General features: G+C 38.3%; 2 protein-coding genes across 2 annotated transcripts; both read right to left on the reverse strand.

Annotated features, from left to right (window-relative positions):
* Positions 1 to 1074: 1074 nt before the first annotated feature.
* K441DRAFT_654677 (ankyrin) lies at positions 1075 to 3434 on the reverse strand. Its single transcript, XM_067647719.1, has one exon. The coding sequence runs from the start codon at positions 3038 to 3040 to the stop codon at positions 1574 to 1576; it is 1467 nt and encodes a 488-aa protein (XP_067507972.1). The 5' UTR covers positions 3041 to 3434; the 3' UTR covers positions 1075 to 1573.
* K441DRAFT_323376 (uncharacterized protein) lies at positions 3200 to 4222 on the reverse strand. Its single transcript, XM_067641181.1, has 2 exons — positions 3536 to 4222; positions 3200 to 3480 (listed from the first exon to the last, which is right to left on the reverse strand). The coding sequence occupies exons 1-2, from the start codon at positions 3967 to 3969 to the stop codon at positions 3360 to 3362; spliced, it is 555 nt and encodes a 184-aa protein (XP_067507973.1). The 5' UTR covers positions 3970 to 4222; the 3' UTR covers positions 3200 to 3359.
* Between the last annotated feature and the right edge of the window lie 17424 nt (positions 4223 to 21646).

The following is a 21646-nucleotide window of genomic DNA, read 5'->3' on the forward strand; positions in this document are numbered from 1 at the left end:
CCAAGCCCCTAACTATTTAATTATATAATTCTCTTATTATTCCTTTCTCTTCTTTACGCAACGTCTTGTTCTTAGCGAGAGCTATATACCCTTAGATTTAGATAGAATTTATATCGTTCCTTCAAATCTTCTCTAAAGTCTCTCCGCGCCCTTATAGGTAGTTATTTAACGCGTTTTAGACATTAACTTAGGACCCTAGGTTTAGTAATACTTCTAACCTAAAGTACTTAATTAAATCTTTATAAACGTGGTTATTTAACGCGTTTTGGTTATTAAGTTAGGACCTTAGGTTTAGTAATACTTCTAATCTAAAGTACTTAACTAAATCTTTATAAACGTGGTTGTTCTATATAATAGACGCAACTTAGTATCTCCTAGTACTTAGTAATACTTCTATTACTAGTTTTCCGTAAGTCTAAGGTAGTATAGTATTGCCGGGATCCATTCTATATAAGCGTATATAGCACCCCTATATAAGACTGTCTCTTCTATTTAAAAACCTAGCTGCTCTATAGTTAACTGTATATTTAACCGCTGATTAGTATTAGTTATATAGGGTGACTCACTAATAACGACTACTTGAGTAGGTTATAGTGATGTTAGTTGATAAAGCTTATTGATTGGAATAAGGAAGGGTGAGGAGCCTAAGGCTCCTCGCCACGCTAGCGCCGCGGCGGCATGTGACGATCGCTTGCCTCATTCCCGACACCTGTACTCTCTCGAAGCTACGCACAATCTAGATGTTAAATCGAGGAGGCCAAATCACACTACTACAATAGGATGTATTTCTAAAGGGCGTGCTATTTAATCAGGGTTCTTTAGCGGGCGATTATATTATAGCCGTTTGTATAGACATAATTAAAACTAAAAATTTATTAAAAATTTAAATAATAAATTAATTTCTATAATAAACCTTGAATGAGTGTGTATATATTATTTCTATATAATAAAAGTATTAATAAAAGTAGTCGATCGAGGATTTGCAGACTTGTTCTAGTATGCTAAGACTGCCTGGCGCCAAGGGATAGAAGGGCGCCTTCCGCTGCACAGGCGCGACATCGCTCTTGCTTCGGTCAAGCTCCGTGGCATAAGCATAGCTTGGCCAACAGGTTACCTGGGGAATGGTTCGCTCCTCTCACTAAGATCTGGACCACGCTCGTGAGTGGTCGGCGCCCTCCAGAATATAGCAGAGCTTTCGACAGGTCACTCGAAGGCTATAACTGTTTAAACTAGTCTCTCTTGGCTCTAACTGGCTGGGGTGAAGGAGTCAATCCACTATACTTGATACTATCGACAAGTTTCGAAGAGGCTAAGTACATGTCATTCTTGCTCAATCGTCTCCCTAGCATCGACAAACTCGTCGTCACTGTCACTGTCACCCTCAATTCCCGTTTTTCGATATGCGTTTGCAATCCTCGCGGCCTCCCTAAGCTTAGCGAACGAAATGCGAAAGTCATGCGGTATGTCGACCCTCCTATCGAGGAGATCATGCGCAGTTCTTCCTTTGGCATCTCGAGCGACTGCATCGACTCCCTTCAGGTTCGCTCGCGCCATAATATCTGCAATCTTGGCATCAAGATTCAAAGCCACCTCGTGTAGCACAGTGAAACCGTTTTTGTTCACCGTTGTGCAATCTGCGCCATCGCGTAAGAGGAGTTCCAGACACTCGTGAGCGTTCAGTCTCAGAGCGAGATGCAACGCTGTCTCCCGCGTTGTCTTGACCGTTGATGTTCGCGCCATGCGATAGCAGGAATGCAACCGCACCCGCGTTCTTATGTTCAGCGGCGAACCCGAGTGCGCTGCACATCAGTGGCGGTCTCCGGGCGTTAACGTCAGCTCCATATGAAAGAAGCAAAGATAGAAGAGCGGCGTCGCCCATGAGAGTCGCCTCGTGGACGGGGCAGTGTCCGTGACGGTTGTATAAGTGAATGTCAGCTCCAGCTTCGAGAAGCACTCGGGCGCATTGCAGTGCATTGATTCGACAAGCTAGCAGCAGTGGTGTGTAGCCACCGTTATCGATCACGTTCAAATCCGCACCAGCCTGGAGCAGAGCTTGCACGCTGACGAAGTCGTTCCTGTAGACAGCCCAGTGCAGCGGGGTTGATCCAGTGTTATCTTTGAGATGAATTTGTGCGCGGTAGACAGGAGTCCTGAGTTCTTCCTGTAGAGTCAGCGGCCGGAGTCCAAGGACCACTCGGTGTATATGTGAAAAGTCACACTCTTCAACATATGTCCACCAGGGCAGCATATCCTGGAGCTCTTGATGGCGGCTCGGGGAGTGAGTATGTCTGATCAATGAACGTGCCGCAAGTTGAATCGCTGGCCGCCCGTAGTCATCCTCCATGAATGGGTCTGCACCGGCCGCGAGGAGAAGTTTGGTTACTTCTGTGTGGCCGTGGCTCAGCGCATGGTGCAGCACCGATCGTCCTAAGCCGATTTCGACATCTTGCACGGATTCTCTGTGCTGTTCAAGCATTGTTTTGACTGCCGACATGTCTCCCCGATCTACATACCAGTGCATGCTGCGCACCCCTGTTTCAGTGACCCACCTTACTCTCCGCCGTAGTCCTAGACCCACTGTGGGACCAGCGTAGGACGAGGTGAAGAACATGAAGATGGATAAGTTCATCAGCCACGCCGGGAAAGAGTACAAGAGCTCGAAGGACTTAATGCTAGCTCTGCGACAAGTGGGGTCATTGCACGCGATGAGTCCACCAAATGATATTCCCGAAACGGTCACGGACAGGGTGCCAGCGAAACGTTTCAAGGCTGAAATCTGAATTCGAGAAATATTTCTGTGTGCGTGACAGTGGCACTTGCAGTCGCAATTGCAAAGTGCTCTCCGATCAAATCTGAAGGAGCTCGAGTTTTCGCGACACCGCTGATTCCAAGATGCTGGTTCCAAATTGTTCTCGGTTCGGACCACAGATTGGGCAAGACTTGACCGGGCTGCTGGAGGACTCGATGATAAAGCAATGCGATTTTGATTCTGCAAGACTATTTGCAAGATTGCCGATATTTCAGCAAAACGAGTCGACATTGTTTCGAAGCCAGCTATCGTGGCATTATGATGATTTCGAACGATGGCCCTTGTGTCAGCGCTCTGAAGCCTGTGCAAGAGTCAGTGTATAATGCGATTCTAGGTGGTCGGACGCGGACATAGCGGGCGTCCAAGTTGGATTTTACGAAGTCCGCTAGTAACGTGTATGAACAGCCAAATCACCGCAAATACTCGGCTTCTTACTGCCAATGCAAGCGCCCGGGGTGCCAATGAGAGAAAGCAGACAGAACACCGAGGATTTTGGGGGATTTTTTCGATATCACCAGCCCGTACCTTGAAGGCCTTTCGACAGGTGAACTCACTGAAGTGTCTCTATTTGGGTTGAGAGAGTGGTCAAATGGACCGATGTAGACCCCAATCGCGCGATTGTTTCATCATGTCGGTGGAGCGACGTTGAATTTGCCTGAAGGTCATGTGAACTAAGGGTGTCAGAAAAACCCAAGAGCGACAAACACAGAAACTTCACATCCATACATTCCCTGAAGACTTAGAGCAACCAGTATCTGCGAGCGGACCTCCTTCAGGACGCCTTGCAAGCGCAGTGCTTTTCCTTTTTGGGTCATCCACTTATCCTTGCGAATGCGAGTCCTACCAGCCGCAGGGAGCGGCAAGACCGAGTTCAAGATTCCTTCTAAATCGGTCCAGGCCGACTTCGCTTTGAGAAGCTGTGTAGCGATGAGCTCTTTGAAGATATCCGTCGATGCATCTGGTGATTGATTGCTAGCCGCTTCGCATACCATTTGGAGATGGTCAAGAAGTCGACGCGACTCACGGATCTCTTCCTGTAATTCTCCTAGCTGAGCTGGTGCATCTCGCCATTCATTTATCACTTTCCAAATTGTAGTAGAGGCCCGCGCAGCTACGTCCGCAACGCCGACAATGCTTGCTAACGCTGAAAAGGGATCCATCTCGAGGATTATGTTGAGATTCAAGAAGAGCTAGGACGCTTTTCAGGCAGCGGAATTAGGCAAATGAAATGAAGCCATGTAATCGGGCGATGTGCTACGCCTAGTTTCGCAGGGTCGACGTGTCCAGTCACAGAAGGGTCGACAATCAGTGATTGGACTTCTACGGCATAATAGACTTACCGTCGTAAAGCGGAAGCTTATTCGTTAGGTTTGACGCCTTGATTTACGTATTCCTTCCGCAGATAGATTGGCGCTAGATAGTCTTAGCATTTTTGGAACTTTTTAAAGTAAATAATTATATACTTCTACTATATCTATCTTTACTTTTCTAGTAATGTAGTTAACGGGGTTTTAACCGCTCCCCTGGTTATGACTGGAAAAAAATTATTTTATTTTATATCCATTGTATTGTACTACGTACAATACTACACATGTAGCCTCTAGGCTATGGTGCTATAGTTCTATGTATATAAATCCTTTCTAGGCAGCTTAACATATACTAGTAGCTATGTCCTAGTAGTTTATAAACCTCTAAACTAGAGGTTTACCGTTCCCTAGTAAAATACTAAGTTACGACAACTATTACGAAGGCGCCGGCAAAAAGTAATCGGACACCACTACTTAGCGAGAAAACCCAACCCCACCAAAATTTGACTTTTTTCGCGCCTACAACTCTACTTCTACTCTACTTAGTTAATACTTAGTAGAATAGGTCCTGATACTTCTACTGTTAGAAAAGCTTAATATCTAACGCATTATAAGTGTAGAAAGACTAGAAGAGAGGCAGTAAAGCTCTACAACCTTATAAAATTAACAGCTGCTAATATATGGAAACGATCTCTTGCAGTTAAAGAAGAGCGCCTTACTGCTAGTCTCCTACCTCCTAAAATCGAAGATCTAGTATCTGTGAAGGAGAAGAGCGGAAGACCTTTTCTTAGTTGACGATGTTATGGAGATCTTTTAGGCTTGCGCACTCGACGAGAAGAATTGTAAGAAATGGCGACACTACGTCGCTGTAGAGGAATGCTTTGAAGCTTGTAGAAGAACGATTGAGACCTGACTTTGAGCACGAAACCTTTATACTGTAATTAGTATAGAATTAGAGTTAATTTGATGCTAGAATTGATAATTTCTCGGTGGGGTCGTATTTTTCGGCTAAAGTATCGGTGTCCGATTACTTTTTGCCGGCGTCTTCGTAGGTCACGAAATATAGCAGTAGGTAAAGCAGCTATAGGACCCGCAAATACCTCAGACAAAGAGATAATTAATATTTTAACCCCCTAGGCAGAGCTTATAGTAGCTAATACTAAAATTAAATGGCTATAAGAACTGCTTAAAACTAGAGACACCCCTATATCTAATAATAACCTATTAGATAGACTTGCTATAGTTCTTAAGGCCCTAGCCTAGCGCTTCGTATTATTAAGATCCGCGAAGGTTATAGACCCCCTACTACTTATAGACGGGACCGATCCTATATTTAATAATTAGAAGCTTTAACTATAGGATAAGCTTAAAGTTAATAAAGATTATTTCCCTAACGACCGAGCTAAGATAGCCTATATCTTTGGCCGCACTAGTAGAGACACCTAGACGTACCTACGTCCGCGATATACTGCAGACTTAGTAGATCCCTTCGTCTTAGAAGAAGAAATAATTAACGACTTATCTTCTATTTATAAGGAACTCTTTTAAGGTATAGAATATCTACCTTAATTATAAAAGTCTAAATATAAAAACAATAGAGACCTTTTCGGCCTTCTAGACCCGCTTTTTATACTTAGCTAGATAAGCCTAGATTCCCTAGGAAGACCTACTACTAGACCTCTTTAATAAGCTTACCCTAGAACTATAGTAGGCTATACTACTAGCTTTTACTACTAAATAAACGTTAAAAGAACTTATAGACTACTGCCTAGCTATTAACTAAGGCCTCTATTAAATTAAGGTATAAGCTAACCGGATAAAGGCTAGGAATCCCTTAAAGTAAGCTATAAGTAATATAAGAACGGCCTATAATACCTAGTATAACCTATAATACCTACCGCGTAGGCTATATAGCTGGCCGCCAACCTAGTAACTAGTTATATAGCTAGCCCTACCGCGGGCCAAGCGTTTACTTAGCCTACCTATAGCGACCCTTATATATAGGCCCTAAGTAACTAAGGAGCTTACTTCTTATATAGCTAGAAAAACTATATTATAAGAGACTGCTTAATAAAAGTAAAAGCGAACGAGGTTTTATTAATCTAGGAGAATAGTATAAAGTTAGAAAAAGAGGAACCCTAGAGAAAAACTCCTCTCTAGGGTTAAAAGGGATTAATATATTATATGTTAATCTAGGACGGCTAATTAGTGGAAAAAGCTATACTATTTATTATACTTTATTTTATAATAGATATTAAGTTTTAACCTCTACTTTAGCTAACTCTAGAGCGAATATATTTACCCTAATAGATACCTAGTATACTATAAAGCTAGCTAACTTTCTTAATATACCTATAGAAGATCTGCCTAAACCAATTCCTATTAGCGGGTATAACGGATAGGTAGGGCAACCTATTATAAGTATTTTACGAATATACCTCTATATTAATAGACAAAGGTAGTATAATATCCCCATCCTTATTATAGACCTTAGAAGCTATAATATAATCTTAGGGAGGAAATAGCTAGCCTATTTAGGCTTATAGCTTAATATATAGAATAGACGGCTTATATAGCCTAAAACTATACCCCTAACACTTTCCTTTATAAAAGAAATTAGTCTTATAATAGAAAGTCTTATACAGCCGTAGATAAATACTATTTACTAGGCCGATGTAATATATAGGGACTAGGCTTTTAAGAAGGATATACAGCTTAATCCGTAATAGATCTATATACTATAACGCCCCTAGACCGCCTATATTACGCCACCCATACTAGAGACTTAGGAAGTTAGTAGTAGCCTACCTAAGCCCCCTATAGAGAACTTAGGCCCTATATAGCTATAAAGGAGGGCTAGGAATATTAAATAATATACTAAACTAATAGACTAGAAGGATAACTTATAGAAAATAGAATATAAGTTAAGGAAGACTATAAACCCTATACTATAAAATACGGCCTAATAAATATCCGTAAAGAAGCCTACGGGCCTCCCACTAGTTAATATCTACTATATTAGCGCTATAGGATTCTACTAGAACTTAGTTTAGCCTAATACTATTACCTTTATAACTAGCTTATATAAAATTAATTAAATAATTAAAGAGAAAGAAACCCTAGCCTAAGAGAAAGGTAAGCTTATAGATAAGGAGCTAGTAGAATAGAAACTGCCCTATTAATACTAGAAATTTAAAGATACCTTCTCTAAAGCAACGTCTAATATACTTCCACCTTACTAACCATATAACTATAAGATTAAGATTAAGCTAGATAAGGAAGATACCCTAGGCTATAGCCCCCTTTAATAGCAATCTACTACTAAACTATATGCCACTAAGTAGTATCTTATTAATAACCTAGATAGGGCTTTATTAAGCCTAGTTAAGCCCCTTTTAACTTACCTATATTTTTTACTAAAAAGCTAAATAGAGAACTTTGTTTCTATATTAATTATTAGAAGCTTAATATATAATTACAGCATGTAGTATACCAAACGCGTAGTTACGCGTTTGGTACACCAACTACTTAGGTACTAACTAATTAGGGGGAGGCGCGTTAGTATATAGACCACGTAGTCTACCTTAATAGAATTGACAGTCACTACTATCCAAAAGAGCATACGATACTATACGTATTTCGTGCCCCTAGATATAACTCAATTGTATTATTAAATTGATATAAATACTAATTAGTAAGCGCGCACAGATCAGTAATCACTTAATACCTCCCCCGAGCGATACACGATAGCGACCACCCGTTTAATCCTAGTACGACCTGCTAGAAGGTCGGAAGGTGGAGGATTACGGACCATCACCAACTCTGTATACTTATTTAAGTCTTAATACGGTTTACCGGAAGTTTATAGACGCGAATATAGACCTTTACGGAAACCCCTTACCCTTCTACAACCCACTACGGACCTATTAATTGCCTTTACGGACCACTATAAGACCTCTTCTACCCGCTACGCATTACACTACACTATATAGTATGGCAGACATTAGCAAGAAAATCGACGAAGGTTAAGAGAAGTGGAGTCAGGGAGTCGACCTTACGTCTATAACCGACGTCAATAACTATATTAAATTTAAAATCCTTAAATACGGATACTATAAGCTTTTAAACGATAATATATAGGAGCAATATAAAGAAGACTTTGTAGACTTTACGGAAGATGCTTTTAAGGCTTGCAGCATTATACCTATCTATAACCTACGAACCCTTTTACGTCACTAAGGTATATAGGTTAAAAAGGATAGGCGAGTCACTATTGCACGGTCTCTGTACGATATACTACGTAAGGAGGACTAAACGGAATGGACTAAGGAGCAGATCCTAGATTATATTAAAACCAGCGGACTCTTTACCTCTTTTAAACTTAATAGGATCTCTAGTCTTATTAACGACCTATTTAACTATATTCGCCCTATAGACTAAAGAAGTCTTAGAATTAATCTTATAGGCTAAAGCACACCTAGTACTTAAGTTATAGACCGTAATACTCCCGCAAACCAAAATATGGACCAAAACCCTTCCGTCGCTCAAGTTATAGATCCGCAAACTACCTAAGTAAAGACCTACGGTAAGGAGCTAGCCAACTTAGCTAAGCTCTATACCGACAAATCCAAGTATAGCGGTAAAAACAATAACTTTAACTTTAAACTAACTATCTTTACGGACCTCTATTAGAAGGCGGATATTCCTAAATAAGAATTTAGCTAAGCCTACTCTACCATACTGCGCGGCCTAGCCCTTAACTACTACTACACCAACCTTAAGAGTAACCCCCTTGGTATCTCCTTTAATAAGCTATATAAAGCTATACGTAACTACTTTAAAGGTCCGGAATATAAATGTAATATCCTTACCTAATAGAATACAATTAAGTTACGGACCGTAATTGATAAGAATACCGAAAAGTCAACTATAGAGTGCCTGTAAATTCTTATTAAAGACCTTCAATACCTATAGCACGGCCTTAATATTAAGCTTTAAACAGATAACTTCCTATATAATAAACTTATTACAGCTTACTAGGAAATAGAGCCCTATAAGTACGCCTATTATAAGCCTATAGACACCTTAACTAGCCTTATTAATAATTTACGGTCCTCTATTATAATATATAAAGTTTTAAACCCGCTAGGTAGTACTTAAGCCTTTATTACAGACCTATAAAACCTATAAACTAACTTAGATACCTACTTTACAGACCGCCGCTACCGCTAGCAGTACCTATACCGACTAAGTCCTACCTATAACCCCCGCAGCAACTCCCGTATAAAAGTATACCCCTATAGACGAACTAGCTAGAAGTACTTTATATACAGTAAGGAAGGATATTGGTCTATAAGGCATACCTAGGAAGAATGTAATAAGTCTAAGAAGAGATTTAATAGTCGGATTAACTAGTTTATCTTAGACTATAAAGGAGAGGAAGTGGAGAAGTCTTTTAACAAGTTAATGGAAGCCCTTATAATTAACTTTAACTTAGATACTTAGGAATAGGAGACCTTAGAGACGTTTCTAACTACTTTTAAACCTTTTATAGACGGCTAAGCCTTTAATATTACGACCGTATTAGCTAACCGCTCCTTTATACACTTAATTATACCCAAAAACTAGCCCGTAAGTATACCTGTTAGATCTATTACGGACGTTACAGACCGTAAATAGGACCTATTTACATATATCACTATAGAACGCTATACCTGTAAGGGATATTATTGCGGACACCTTAGGTTGCCCTTAGGACAACCCCCGGACGCCCCTTAGATAGTCGCCGGTCATGTGCCAGAGGCACGTACCTGTAGTATATAGTCTCTACAATCCTAGAGGCCTTACCTCCTTAAGGATTCGTCTCTCTTACCAATCTATCCTATTTCACAATCGTGTCCTTATAGCCCCCTGTCTATAAGATCCCCTTATATTCAAATCCTTCCTACTCTTTTTTAGAAGGGCAGTCGGCTTTAAGGACTAGATTGTTTGTTTATATCTTTTGTTTATAACTACTATCCTCCCTTAAAATCTCGCAACAACTTAAACGGAAACTCTATAGATACCTTATAGAAAGCCGTCGCGCAAAGGCAGGAAGGTCCCTCTAATAGTAAGAGATTGCGATAATATAACCCTCTAGGTAAGACGGCCGAATAAGCCCTAATACCCAGATGCTTTAGGAGCTTAAAGACTCTTATATACCTATAGTTATTGGTAACGCTAAAAAAAATACAGATACCCTTTATAACGGTCGCAACACTACTAGAAAGCAGCCGGAACCCCTCCGGCCCCACCTAGGCCAATTAGAAGATTAAGCGCTAAAGGCAACTCTAAGATCTTCCCCTAAGCTAAAAATACTAGAGGAATATACTAATATGTCCAACTAGGGAACTAACCAAAACCCTCCCGGAAGACCACCGGCCCATAATTAGTATAGTAGTAGTATATAGACTGCTTACAAGCCAAGTAGGCTTACCCCTTTAGGTAATCTAAGCTAATTACTAACTTAAAACCCAAGCCCCGTTGGGAAGCCTATACTAGCTACTGGTACTAATACTACCTCTATAGCAGGAGCCTCCCTAGGCCCAAGTTTAGAAGGTTAAGAGCCCTATACCAATCTCCTTTAAAATAGATATTGGGAAGCTATTATAAGGCTCTCGGAAGCTATGCGGGAGGAAGCTACTAATAAATATATTAGAACCCTTTAAGGGTAAATCTAGATCTAGTAGGGTCTAATCTAAGCTAGGCAAATTCTTTTATAACCTAGTTAAGGCTAAGGGCTTCCTAGGAGCTACCCAGTACCTATTTAAGGAGGTGTGGAAGACTTAGAGAGTTATCTACGTAATAAACGGAAAAAGGATATAGATTAACTGGCTAAGGCCTCTAGTAGTCTAGAACTCCGCTATAGACCCAACGCCTAGCAGTTGGACGATTGGGTTCGCGAGGTAGATAACTTCTTTAAGATGCTAATAATACGAGATAATACCAAAGAGCGTATACGCTAGATTATTAGTAAGATTAAAGACTAATCGCTAAACTAGATTATACTTAATTAGCTTAATAAAAAGCAAATTATTATATAGCTATAGCTGTAAACCTTTCTAAAGAAATAGACTTAAGATCCGTATATTATACAATATAATAATATAGAGCTATTCTAGAATGGGATATAGCTAGACCGCCACAACTTCCGCTAGTTTATAAACTTTATGGAAACTTATACTTAGTAGATAGATTTAGAGCCCTTTAAAAATAAGGACGGTAGTATCTATAAGAAGGAGAAGATTGGGTTTATCTGGGCTAGAATTAAGCTAGTAATTTATAACGAAATAAAGCGCGTGGGAGCCCTATTGCGGATTACTATATATACGGATTTTAAACAAGCAGTTCTAAACGCTAAAGATATAGTAAGGAACCAGACCTCTTCTAGTAGGAAGCTAGGGGGTTACTAGAAGTGCGGGCACTTTAGTAGTAATATAGGGCAGACCTAACCTTTAAAGAAGCCGTTCTTAAAGAGAACTTTAAAAGGGTTAAAGTTAGGAACCTTAAATAATAGGAAAGACTCCTAGGGTTAACCTAATACCTATCTAGCACCTTTACAGGAATACTCCAAGAAGTTAAGAGAAAACTCTAGAGGTAGATCCTATTAGAAAAATAAGTAGGGCGATAACCGTACTAACGATCTAAAAAAAGAAAAGCCCTAGTTATGGACCTCTCCTAGCTATAACTAGGGCAAGATATAGAAGGAGAGACTCTCTGTATTGCTGTTAAGCTGAAAATAATACTCCCTATAGGTAAGGTATAATAGTTCTAAGCGCTATATAATAGCGGCGCCGAAATTAATTTTATATAATATAATTTGGTAAAAGAGCATAAACTTATCCCATTGTAAAGGTGGCGGAAACCTATTATAGGCTTTTTAGATAAGCATTAGATTAAACTATATAGTGCCTATAAGCTTATAGTGTTAGTAGCCGATATATATAACCGCACTAAGGTAGTTAGCCCGTAACCCTTCTAGGCGGCTAACTTTATAGGTTACAACCTTATCCTTAGATACCCTTAGCTTGCGGAAGTAGATTTTAAAATACGCTTTAAAACTGGAGCCTTTAAATAGTGGAACAATAAAGATTTAGAAGGGCGTATATTACTAATAAGCCTAAAGGATATCCTAGAGAATATAGCCCTAGGCGAAATAGTGTATNCTNTATACCNAAAGGAGTATCNGATCTAANCCCTNTTTAATNGNAAGATNGGTATANAGCNTAGTATAGGTGATAACCCCTCTATAATAGAGACCCTATAGGGAACTACCGGATAGGTCGCGGAGATATTGTAGGGAGGCGGCAATCTTAAGGATCTTATAAGATACTTTAACCGCCACGGGTTACTCTAGCTTAAGCAATATACAGAGAGTATACTACGGCACCTTAAACGCTGCGTTAAGGAGTTCCCTACCCTTTACTGGCTACTATATAAAACGGTTTGACATACGGTGGCAACCATATACGAGCAACCACTATAGTGCACGACGCTGCCTATAAGCATCCTAAGGGAGCTTTAGGACCTACCTGACGATGACGCAAAGGACAAACGTGACCCTGATTTGTTAAATATTCCAGTAGGCCTAAGGGACTTACTGAGGGTATTTTCGGGTAGGAGAGCAAAAGTCCTACCGCAGAACTTAGAGTATGATTATGCAATTAATTTAGAAGAAGGTAAATAACCGCCGAACCTTCCTATCTATAACCTCTTACGTAAAGAGCTTAAGATCCTATAGGAGTACCTTGATAGGTTACTAGAAAAGGGGTAGATCTGGCCTAGTAAGTTGCCGTTAGGTATACCGATCCTCTTTATCCTAAAACTAGATATAACTATAAGGCTATATGTAGACTATCGCGGTCTTAACAAGATTATAATTAAGAACCGTTACCTACTACCACTAGTTAGTAAAATGCTAGATTAACTATCTAGGGCGAAGATCTTTATAAAGCTAGATTTATAAGACGCCTATTATAGGCTCCGTATTAAAGAAGGGGATAAGTGGAAGACCGCTTTTAAGACCCAATACGGCCGCTTTAAGTATCTGGTAATGCCTTTTGGGCTAGCTAATATGCCTACAATATTCTAATTATATATTTATAGAGCCTTAGGGGGACTAGTCGACCGTATATACGTCGTCTATTTAGATAATATCTTAATCTACTTAGAAGATAAGGATTAATACGAGTAACACGTCCGCGAAGTGCTAGAACGTTTAGATAATTAAGGCCTCTACGCTAAGGCATTAAAGTATATCTTTAACACCAAATAGGTTAAGTTTCTAGGTTATATTATAACGCCTATAGGTGTAGTTATAGACCTAGTATGGGTGTAGATAATCTAGGAGTGGCCGGAGCTAGAGAGTTACTGGGATGTTTAAGTGTTCCTAGGCTTTGCCAATTTCTATAGGCGCTTTATTTATAACTACTTAGACGTCGCCTAATACCTATCTAATTATATTATAGAAGCTTCCTAAGACCTAACCTAGGGAGCAAAAAGCTTAAAGGCGGTAAGGAAGAAAATTAAAAAGGGACTAACTAAATGGTATAAGCTATAGTTATAGCCTAGAAAGGTTTAGGAGGCCTTTTAGAAACTTCGCGTAAAGTTTACAGAAGCTCTATTGCTGCGGCATTTTAACCTAGATTAGCCATTAATGATGATTACTAATATATCGAATTTTACCTTTGCTGGTATCCTATTATAACCCAACAGGCATCTAGACGCTACCTAGCTCTATTAGAGACCAGTAGTATTTTATAGTAGAAAATTCTAGGGACCTAAAGTTAGGTATTATACCCATAATAAGGAACTGCTAGCTATAGTTAACTGCTTTAAATAGTGGCGATACTACCTTAAGTACGCAAGCTATACTACTTATATACTCTTAGATTACTATAATCTACGCTACTTTATAACTATAAAGGAGCTTATACCTTAATAAGCTAGATAGGCAGAGGAGCTTACGCGATTTAATTTTGAGATTAAATATAAGCTAGGGGAAAATAACCCTGCCGATAGACCGTTATGACAGCTAGACTATGCTAAAGGCTTTAAAACGGGAAAAGGAAAATAGATAATAGATATTTTATTTCCTATATTATAGAATAAGCTCCGGGTATAGGATGCTTAAGTACCTACAGCTCTATGCACTAAGTCTTAGGTGGTATAAACCCTATTAGTTTCTACTAATGTTCCGGCTAGTACCCGGTCTATTACCAATAAGGGTCTAAATATACCTAGACAGGACGTCCCTAATATATTCTTAGAACCTAGTGATATACCATCTCTAATTGCTAAGCTATCCCCTTAAATAAATAGCGAAGCTATAGAGTAATTGGAACTTAGAGCCCTATAATAACTAAAGGACTTTAACCTTATAGCGGCCTTTCTAATATACGCGCATTAAAGAGTTATAAGATCTATAGTACCATCTAGTCTTATACTTAGAGTAGTATGGGATAAAATAGCTTTTACCTAGGAACTATCCGAAAGGTTAATAGATTTTATCTATAAGGTGTAACGGAGGGACGCTTCCTATACTATCCTTAATGCGGAAGTAAACTGGAAACGTAACGGAAAGGAAGCTGCTAGGTGCTACTATTAGGAACTAGACCCAATGGGCCTACTATATAGAGGTAGTAAGGTTTAGGTGCTATAAGAAGCAAATCTATAATAAAAGATTTTTATAAAGAATCACGATGATTTTTTAGGCGGCCACTATGGTTAAGTAAAGATAGTGGAATTACTTTAGCGTAAATACTATTGGCTAAGGCTTAATTAGGAAGTAAAGGAGTATATTAGCTATTGTAAGAAGTGTTAAGTATATAAGATTTATAGGTATAAGCTATAGGGTCTACTTAAATCAGTTCCCCCCGCTAGTAAGCTATAGTGATATTATGCTATAGACTTTATTACGGATCTCCCGCTATTTAAAGATAGCTAAGGATAAATATACGATTCAGTCCTTGTACTTATTAATAGGTTTTTAAAGTATATCTAATACCTTCCCGTTAATAAGATAATTAATATATAAGAGCTCACCAACCTAATTAAGGAGAAATGCTTTCTTAAAGTAGATTAGCTGTACTCTATTATTACTAATAGGGGCAGCGTCTTTATAAGTTAGTACTAGTCGGATCTATACTTCTATTTAAAGATAGACTATTGTTATAGTACGGCTTTTTACCTATAGACGGATAGGCAAACGGAACGCTAGAACTAGGAACTGGAGTCTTACCTATAGATATATTTAAACTACTAGTAAGATAACTAGTGCGAGCTACTTCCGTACGCGGAGTACACTTATAATTTAAAGTAATACGTATTATATAAGTATGCACCAATCCAGATTGCCTATGGCGTTTAATTATTTGGGTTTAATAGTATACCCAACAATTACTAGCTAAGGCCGTATAATTAGTTATAGGATCCTACTAGGAAGTCTAAGGATATCCACTAAAGAGTATAAGGATACCTCTAGGAATAGGAGGAGTAATAAAAGTATATAAAGTAGAGCCTATAAGATGCCTAAGAGCAGCAGAGACTTTAGTATAACTGTAAGCACTAGGATAAGTATTTTGGAGTAGGTAATGAGGTTCTATTATATTTAATAAATATTAAGACCCGTTAACTATTAAAGAAGCTTAATATAAGATACCTAGGTCCCTTTTAAGTTAAGGAATAAATTAATAAGCTAGCCTATTGTCTTTAGCTACCCCTATTTATGGCCTATATATATTTAGTGTTTTATATAAACCTACTAGAGCTATAGTATAGACTACTACTGGAAAAGAACTTCCGTCTAGGCCTAATTAAATACCTTAAGGTGGTAGGCGAGCGGTATAAGGTTAAAGCTATATTACGCTATAAGTCTATTAAGAATAAGCTTTAATTTAAAGTTAAATGGCTAGGCTGGCCCGCTAAGGACTCTATATAGGAACTAGAGGATTACCTTAATTATTATAAAGATATTTTAAAAGAATATTAGGACTAAGGTCCATAATCTATAAGTTGTAAAAAGCGCTCTAATACTACGGTGTTATTATAACCTAGGAAAAAAGCTTATAAAAAGAGTAAATAGGTTAAATCGGATATAGAATAAATAGGCTCCGGAAACTATAGGGATAGGGCTGCGGCCTAAGGCAGGACAGGTCCTTAGCCTTTCCACGTATATAGCATAGAGTTAATAGGGCATTTTGCTAGAATTGCATTCTTATTTATTAATCTATACCAGGAATATTGTTTCTAGGGCTTCTAAGCCCTTTCTAAAAGCCTTATAAGGCCTTCCCAAGCACCTAATTAAGGTCCTCAATTGCTACTATATATAAGAACAAATCCTAAAAGTCTAAACCACAAATGCCCAATCTGAAAAGCTACTACGCCTTATTATTATTAGGAATAGGATCAGTGTCTATTGGGCCATTAAGTGATAGCTAACAAGAATGGGATTTAGATGCCTTAGTAGGTATATAAGTAGGCATAAAAACAGGGGTAGGATGATAAGGTGTAGCTAGAGCAGAGACTCTTAAACGCTTAATACTAATATTAGGTCTAAACTAATACTAATGAAGCTCTTAGGGAGTAAGCTTATAGTTAATAAAGACACGCTTAAGCCCAGAATAAACAGAGACGTTAGCTGGCTGGTATAGTCTAGAACTACCAAGACCTTGCTACGGTAACTGTTAGTTACCTATCCGCTAGGTACCCGAAGGGTAACCTACCTAATACCGCATTATATTATGCTTTTTTAAAACTTGACGCGCATACGCGAACTCCTTCCTATAGTAGATAGCGACCTTCTTCTTATTACCCCCATCCCGCACTCTATCCTTAGTATACTAACCTTGCTCTCGTATTAGGCGTTGCTAGCTAGCTTACTAAGAATTATAGGCGGTGTAGATAGCTGTGGTATAGTCTTAAATGCGACCAAAACGTTTAGCATTAGCGCTAAAATAAGATAAAGCCCGGGCAATGTAGTAGTTAAGGACATTAAAGGATCGTCGCCACTTAGGCCCAGGCTATTAAAGCTTAAAGTTAGTAATGGAAATCTATTATAAATAGAAAAACTTACCTTAACGCAACTGCCGCTCTTAGTATGCATGCATTAATTATAAGGACTAAAGGTATTAGATTTAACGCAGTGCGTCTTATTACAAGCCTCTAGAATCCTATTATTAGATTTTTGGTCTTTTAAAGATATATAGGCAAAATTATTTAGGTAGGACTAGCACTAGTTGCGAGTTAGCGGAGGTTGGGGTTCTATATGCAAAGGCAGGGCCAGGATACGCTATAGAATCTACTTAGAAGAGTAGTTAGTAGGAGAACGAAGAGGCATATTAAATTGATAATAGAAAAGAAGAAAATCTTAATGATATATTGAAGATACGTCTAAAATTAGACGACGGTTAATGGCGAGAAGTAAGGTATTTAAGAAAAGGAGCAGCTTAATAAGCAAGGTATCTTTATACTTTACCTTCTAATACCCTTCTAGTAAATAGCCGCAACCTTGCCGATATAACTCCGTTATAATAGCGCTATTTAGAAGGAAGGAAATACGCGTATAAGTTATTTAACCATTACTTCCTTACAAAAACTAACTACGTGGCCGGGGGAAGGTAATTAAGATGTTAAATTAAAGACGTATATGGGTTAAATTAGACCTAAAATAATACTATAGTATTAAAGAATAACGTCATAGACGTTCTTAATAATCGTATAATAGCTATAATTGCTATCGCGAAATGTCCCTGTTTGCTAGGCAGTAGAGCTACGCCAAATATATAGCACAGGACCACCAGATTTAAAAATATATACACTAAATCTTAAAAGACAAGTCTCTTTAACTAACTAATTAATACCTTAACTGTATCTAATAGCCTAAGGGTAAATGCGGGAGCAATACGTTAGTGACGCAAAGGATTATAAGAAAAGGATTATAAGAAAGAATTATAAACCATATCTTAGTAGTTAAAGACGACGGCAAGCTAAGGCTCTATACGTTAAATCCTATACTAATAGGTTCTACGGAACTATACTAGAACACCAAATTACCTATAATACTTATAATTGATTGCAGACCGGCATAAAGGCTTAAAAGCAGAGTTATATAAAAATCCTTATATCAGCCCAGGTAGTCACCGGCATACTTCCGGCAGGCTTTTAATAGGTTTTTTAGCAATCCTTACATCTTTTCTCTAGTTATATTTTTTCCTTATTAAGGTTTTTTAGGAGTTTAAAGCAGGGGTTAGATAGATAGATAATATACAGCGGTATACCAACACCTCTCCAATATCCCTCCAAACCTCTTCTAGGACGAGCCTTTATAATCTTCCTATTGCAAGGTAATGGCGATCGGGGGCCGACCGCAAGAAGGGGGGGGGTAATGTAAGGGATATTATTGCGGACACCTCGGGTTGCCCTTAAAACAACCCCCGGACGCCCCTCAAATGGTCGCTAGTTATGTGCCGGAGGCACGTGCCCGTAGTATATAGTCTCTATAATCCTAGAGGCCTTACCTCCTTAAGGATTTGTCTCTCTCACCAATCTATCCTATTCTACAATCGTGTCCTTATAGCCCCCTGTCTACAAGATCCCCTCACAATACCCCTAAAGAATTCTATAGCGTTATAATTAATATAGGTACCTCTAAGAAGTCTACTATAGGTTATGGATAATACCTTATATATATGACTACCACAAACAATAGTATAGATATTAATACTATGTAAACTAGGGCCGTAAATGTCCAATTTAGCATTAGCTTAACCGCATTAATTAGATTAGTTAAAGTTAAGACTCTAATTAGCCTAGTTAACTTCCATATAGTAAAAGCGGATACCCCTTTCCTACTCTGCCTTATAGATATAGATAGGCTACAGGTTTACTATAACAATATTACGGATACCCTAATTGGCCCTATAACTGCCCTAAGAAGTAAGAAGATTACCCTACTAATTATACAATAATTCGGACACCCGTTCCTTATATAGGGAGAGACTTTACAGACCTANATTTAGNAATCTTTTAACTATAACCNATACTACCTTACTAGTACNAANATCCACCGNCTNNACCGCCGTTTNNGCNACCTATTAGCCGAAAAGCTATATAGAGTCCTTAAACGCTCTAGATATAACAACGTTAATAGGAAGATAATTGACCACCTAACTAAATGCTACTCCTTCTACTAGAAATACGGACGTTTTCTAGGCTAATTTAAGTTTACCCTTTATAAGGATCTTAACTTTAACTACTTAGTATATATAGACATTATATATATTAACGCCAGCCTAGTATTTTATATAATTAATAAGGTAACCCACTATTAAGCCACCCGTTAGTTATAAAATATATCTATAAAACATATTTAGGATATTTTACGGACCTACTGGATTAACATATACCTTAGACCTCCTAAGTATATCACCTATAACGCCAGTAGGAACTTTATTAGTAAGGAATTCCAATAATATACTACGGCTATAGCTATTTTAACAAAAGCCGTTCTAGTTAAGGCGTACTAGTCCGTTAGGCTTATTAAGCGAGCTTACCTAGCTTTATAGAAAGCTTACTAGATTATTACGGACAAGTATAAGGATATCTAAAAGGAACTGGCTTTATAGATAGCCGTAAAAGCCATTAATAATACCACTAGCCCTAATAGACTAGTACTTACCCTCTTAGTTTATAGAGCCTATCTAAGGATAAGTAACCTAGGCCCTCCTACCCCGTCTATTATAGAACAAGCAGCTATAATATAGAAGACAATAGCTAAAATAGTTAAATTATAGGCCAAATAAACTATTAATAGCGCCCTATATTACCGTAACAGACCTAATATAACCTTAGTTTATAACCTCCCGCTTAATTCTAAAGTCCTTATATAGCGTAAGAGTGGCAACTAGACTGGACCCTATCGTCTACTAGCTGTAGAAGACGAAACATACTGCGTATAACTTCCTAGCGGACCAACTAACTTTAGAAGCATGTCCGTAAAACCCTACTTTCGGTCCAAAAATACCTATGCCGTCGAACTAGATAAACTAGAAGTACCTACTAAACTAGATAAACTAGAAGCACCTCTACCTACTCTAGAAGTACCCTAGAAACCCATTAAACCTATTAAACCTGCCGTAAAGCGTGGTTAAGGACGCCCCTAAAAGCAACCTATAACTAAGAACCCCGTAATAGAGAATTACCTAACCTCCGTAAGCACATCTATAAGGTAACCTCTGCCTACGGATATATTAGTTCTAGTATAGGAAAACCCTTTTACGGACTTAAGATATAAAGAGATTAACAGACTACTTAAAAAGGGCGTCTTTGCGATTATAATGGAGAAAGACGTTCTATAAGGCGTCCGTATATTTAACTTACGCTTTATTAATAAGATTAAGTACCCTAGTACTAATAAAGCCTTTAAGAAATTAAGGCTCGTTATATAAGCCTATAACGACTAGGGAAAGGGCTTAGTCCTTACGCAATCGCCCACAATTTAACAAGTTAGTTAACGGATTATACTTACACTTACGCCTAGACTACAGCAAACTAAGCCCGTAGCCCTTTACTTACGGGACATCTCGCAAGCCTATATACAGTCTAATACCTACCTAAGTAGAGATATCTTTATACGACTACCCCTTAAGCTTAATTTATAACTAGGAATAATTTTATAGGTTATAAAACCCCTTTATAGAGTACCGGAAGCTAGAAACTACTGGTTCAAAATATATCACTAGTATTACGTTAGTAAACTTAAAATAGAACAATTAACCTACGACCCCTACCTCCTATATACCCTATTAAACGGCCTTAGTATTATCGGACTCTAAATAGATAATACCCTCTTCTTAGCGAACCGGACTTTTATAGACGCTAAAGAGACTAAACTATAAAAGGTAAAGTTCCTGGTAAAGCCGTAAGAGTAGTTAACTAAGTAGACTCCAATTAAGTTTAATAGAGGCTTAATTATATAAAAGGGCAACCTAATCTAGCTAACTTAGAAACGCCAAGCTTAAAACCTAAGGCTTATTATAGCAAAGCCTACGGACCTCACTAGTTTCTGTAGAGAGACCTATAAGACCGTAAATATAAAGGACTAATACGCTGCATAGCGTGCAAGAGGCGCCTATATTGCTATAGTCTATTAACCTAAATCTACCTATAATTTATCCTTTACGGCCTAGGTAATAGATCCGTAAAAAGAAAATATTAAGTAGTTAAATAAGCGTATTTAGTGGCAAATTAATAATATAATAAGAGGACTTACTTTTATACCACTAGACCTAAATTCCCTTAGCGTACTAGTATTTACGGACGCCTCCTTTGCCAATAATAGGGACCTATTATTATAAATTAGCTTTATAATTATACTTATAGACTATAATTAAGGCGTAAATATACTATACTAGTCTTTAATTAAATGTAAATAAGTAACCTACAGTATACTAGCTTCTAAACTATATGTACTAGCATATTGTTACGGCTTGAA

The sequence above is a fragment of the Cenococcum geophilum genome (genome assembly GCF_001692895.1).
Source record: "Cenococcum geophilum 1.58 unplaced genomic scaffold K441scaffold_7, whole genome shotgun sequence".
NCBI classification, from domain to species: Eukaryota; Fungi; Ascomycota; class Dothideomycetes; order Gloniales; family Gloniaceae; genus Cenococcum; species Cenococcum geophilum.

Excerpts from the sequence above, each read along its gene's own strand:
- K441DRAFT_654677 (XM_067647719.1), bottom strand. The coding sequence starts at position 3,040 with ATGTCGACTCGTTTTGCTGAAATATCGGCAATCTTGCAAATAGTCTTG.
- K441DRAFT_323376 (XM_067641181.1), bottom strand. The coding sequence starts at position 3,969 with ATGGATCCCTTTTCAGCGTTAGCAAGCATTGTCGGCGTTGCGGACGTA. Across the intron at positions 3,481-3,535 it reads GCTCTAAGTCTTCAGGGAAT|TTCACATGACCTTCAGGCAA; the intron begins GTATGGATGTGA and ends TGACACCCTTAG.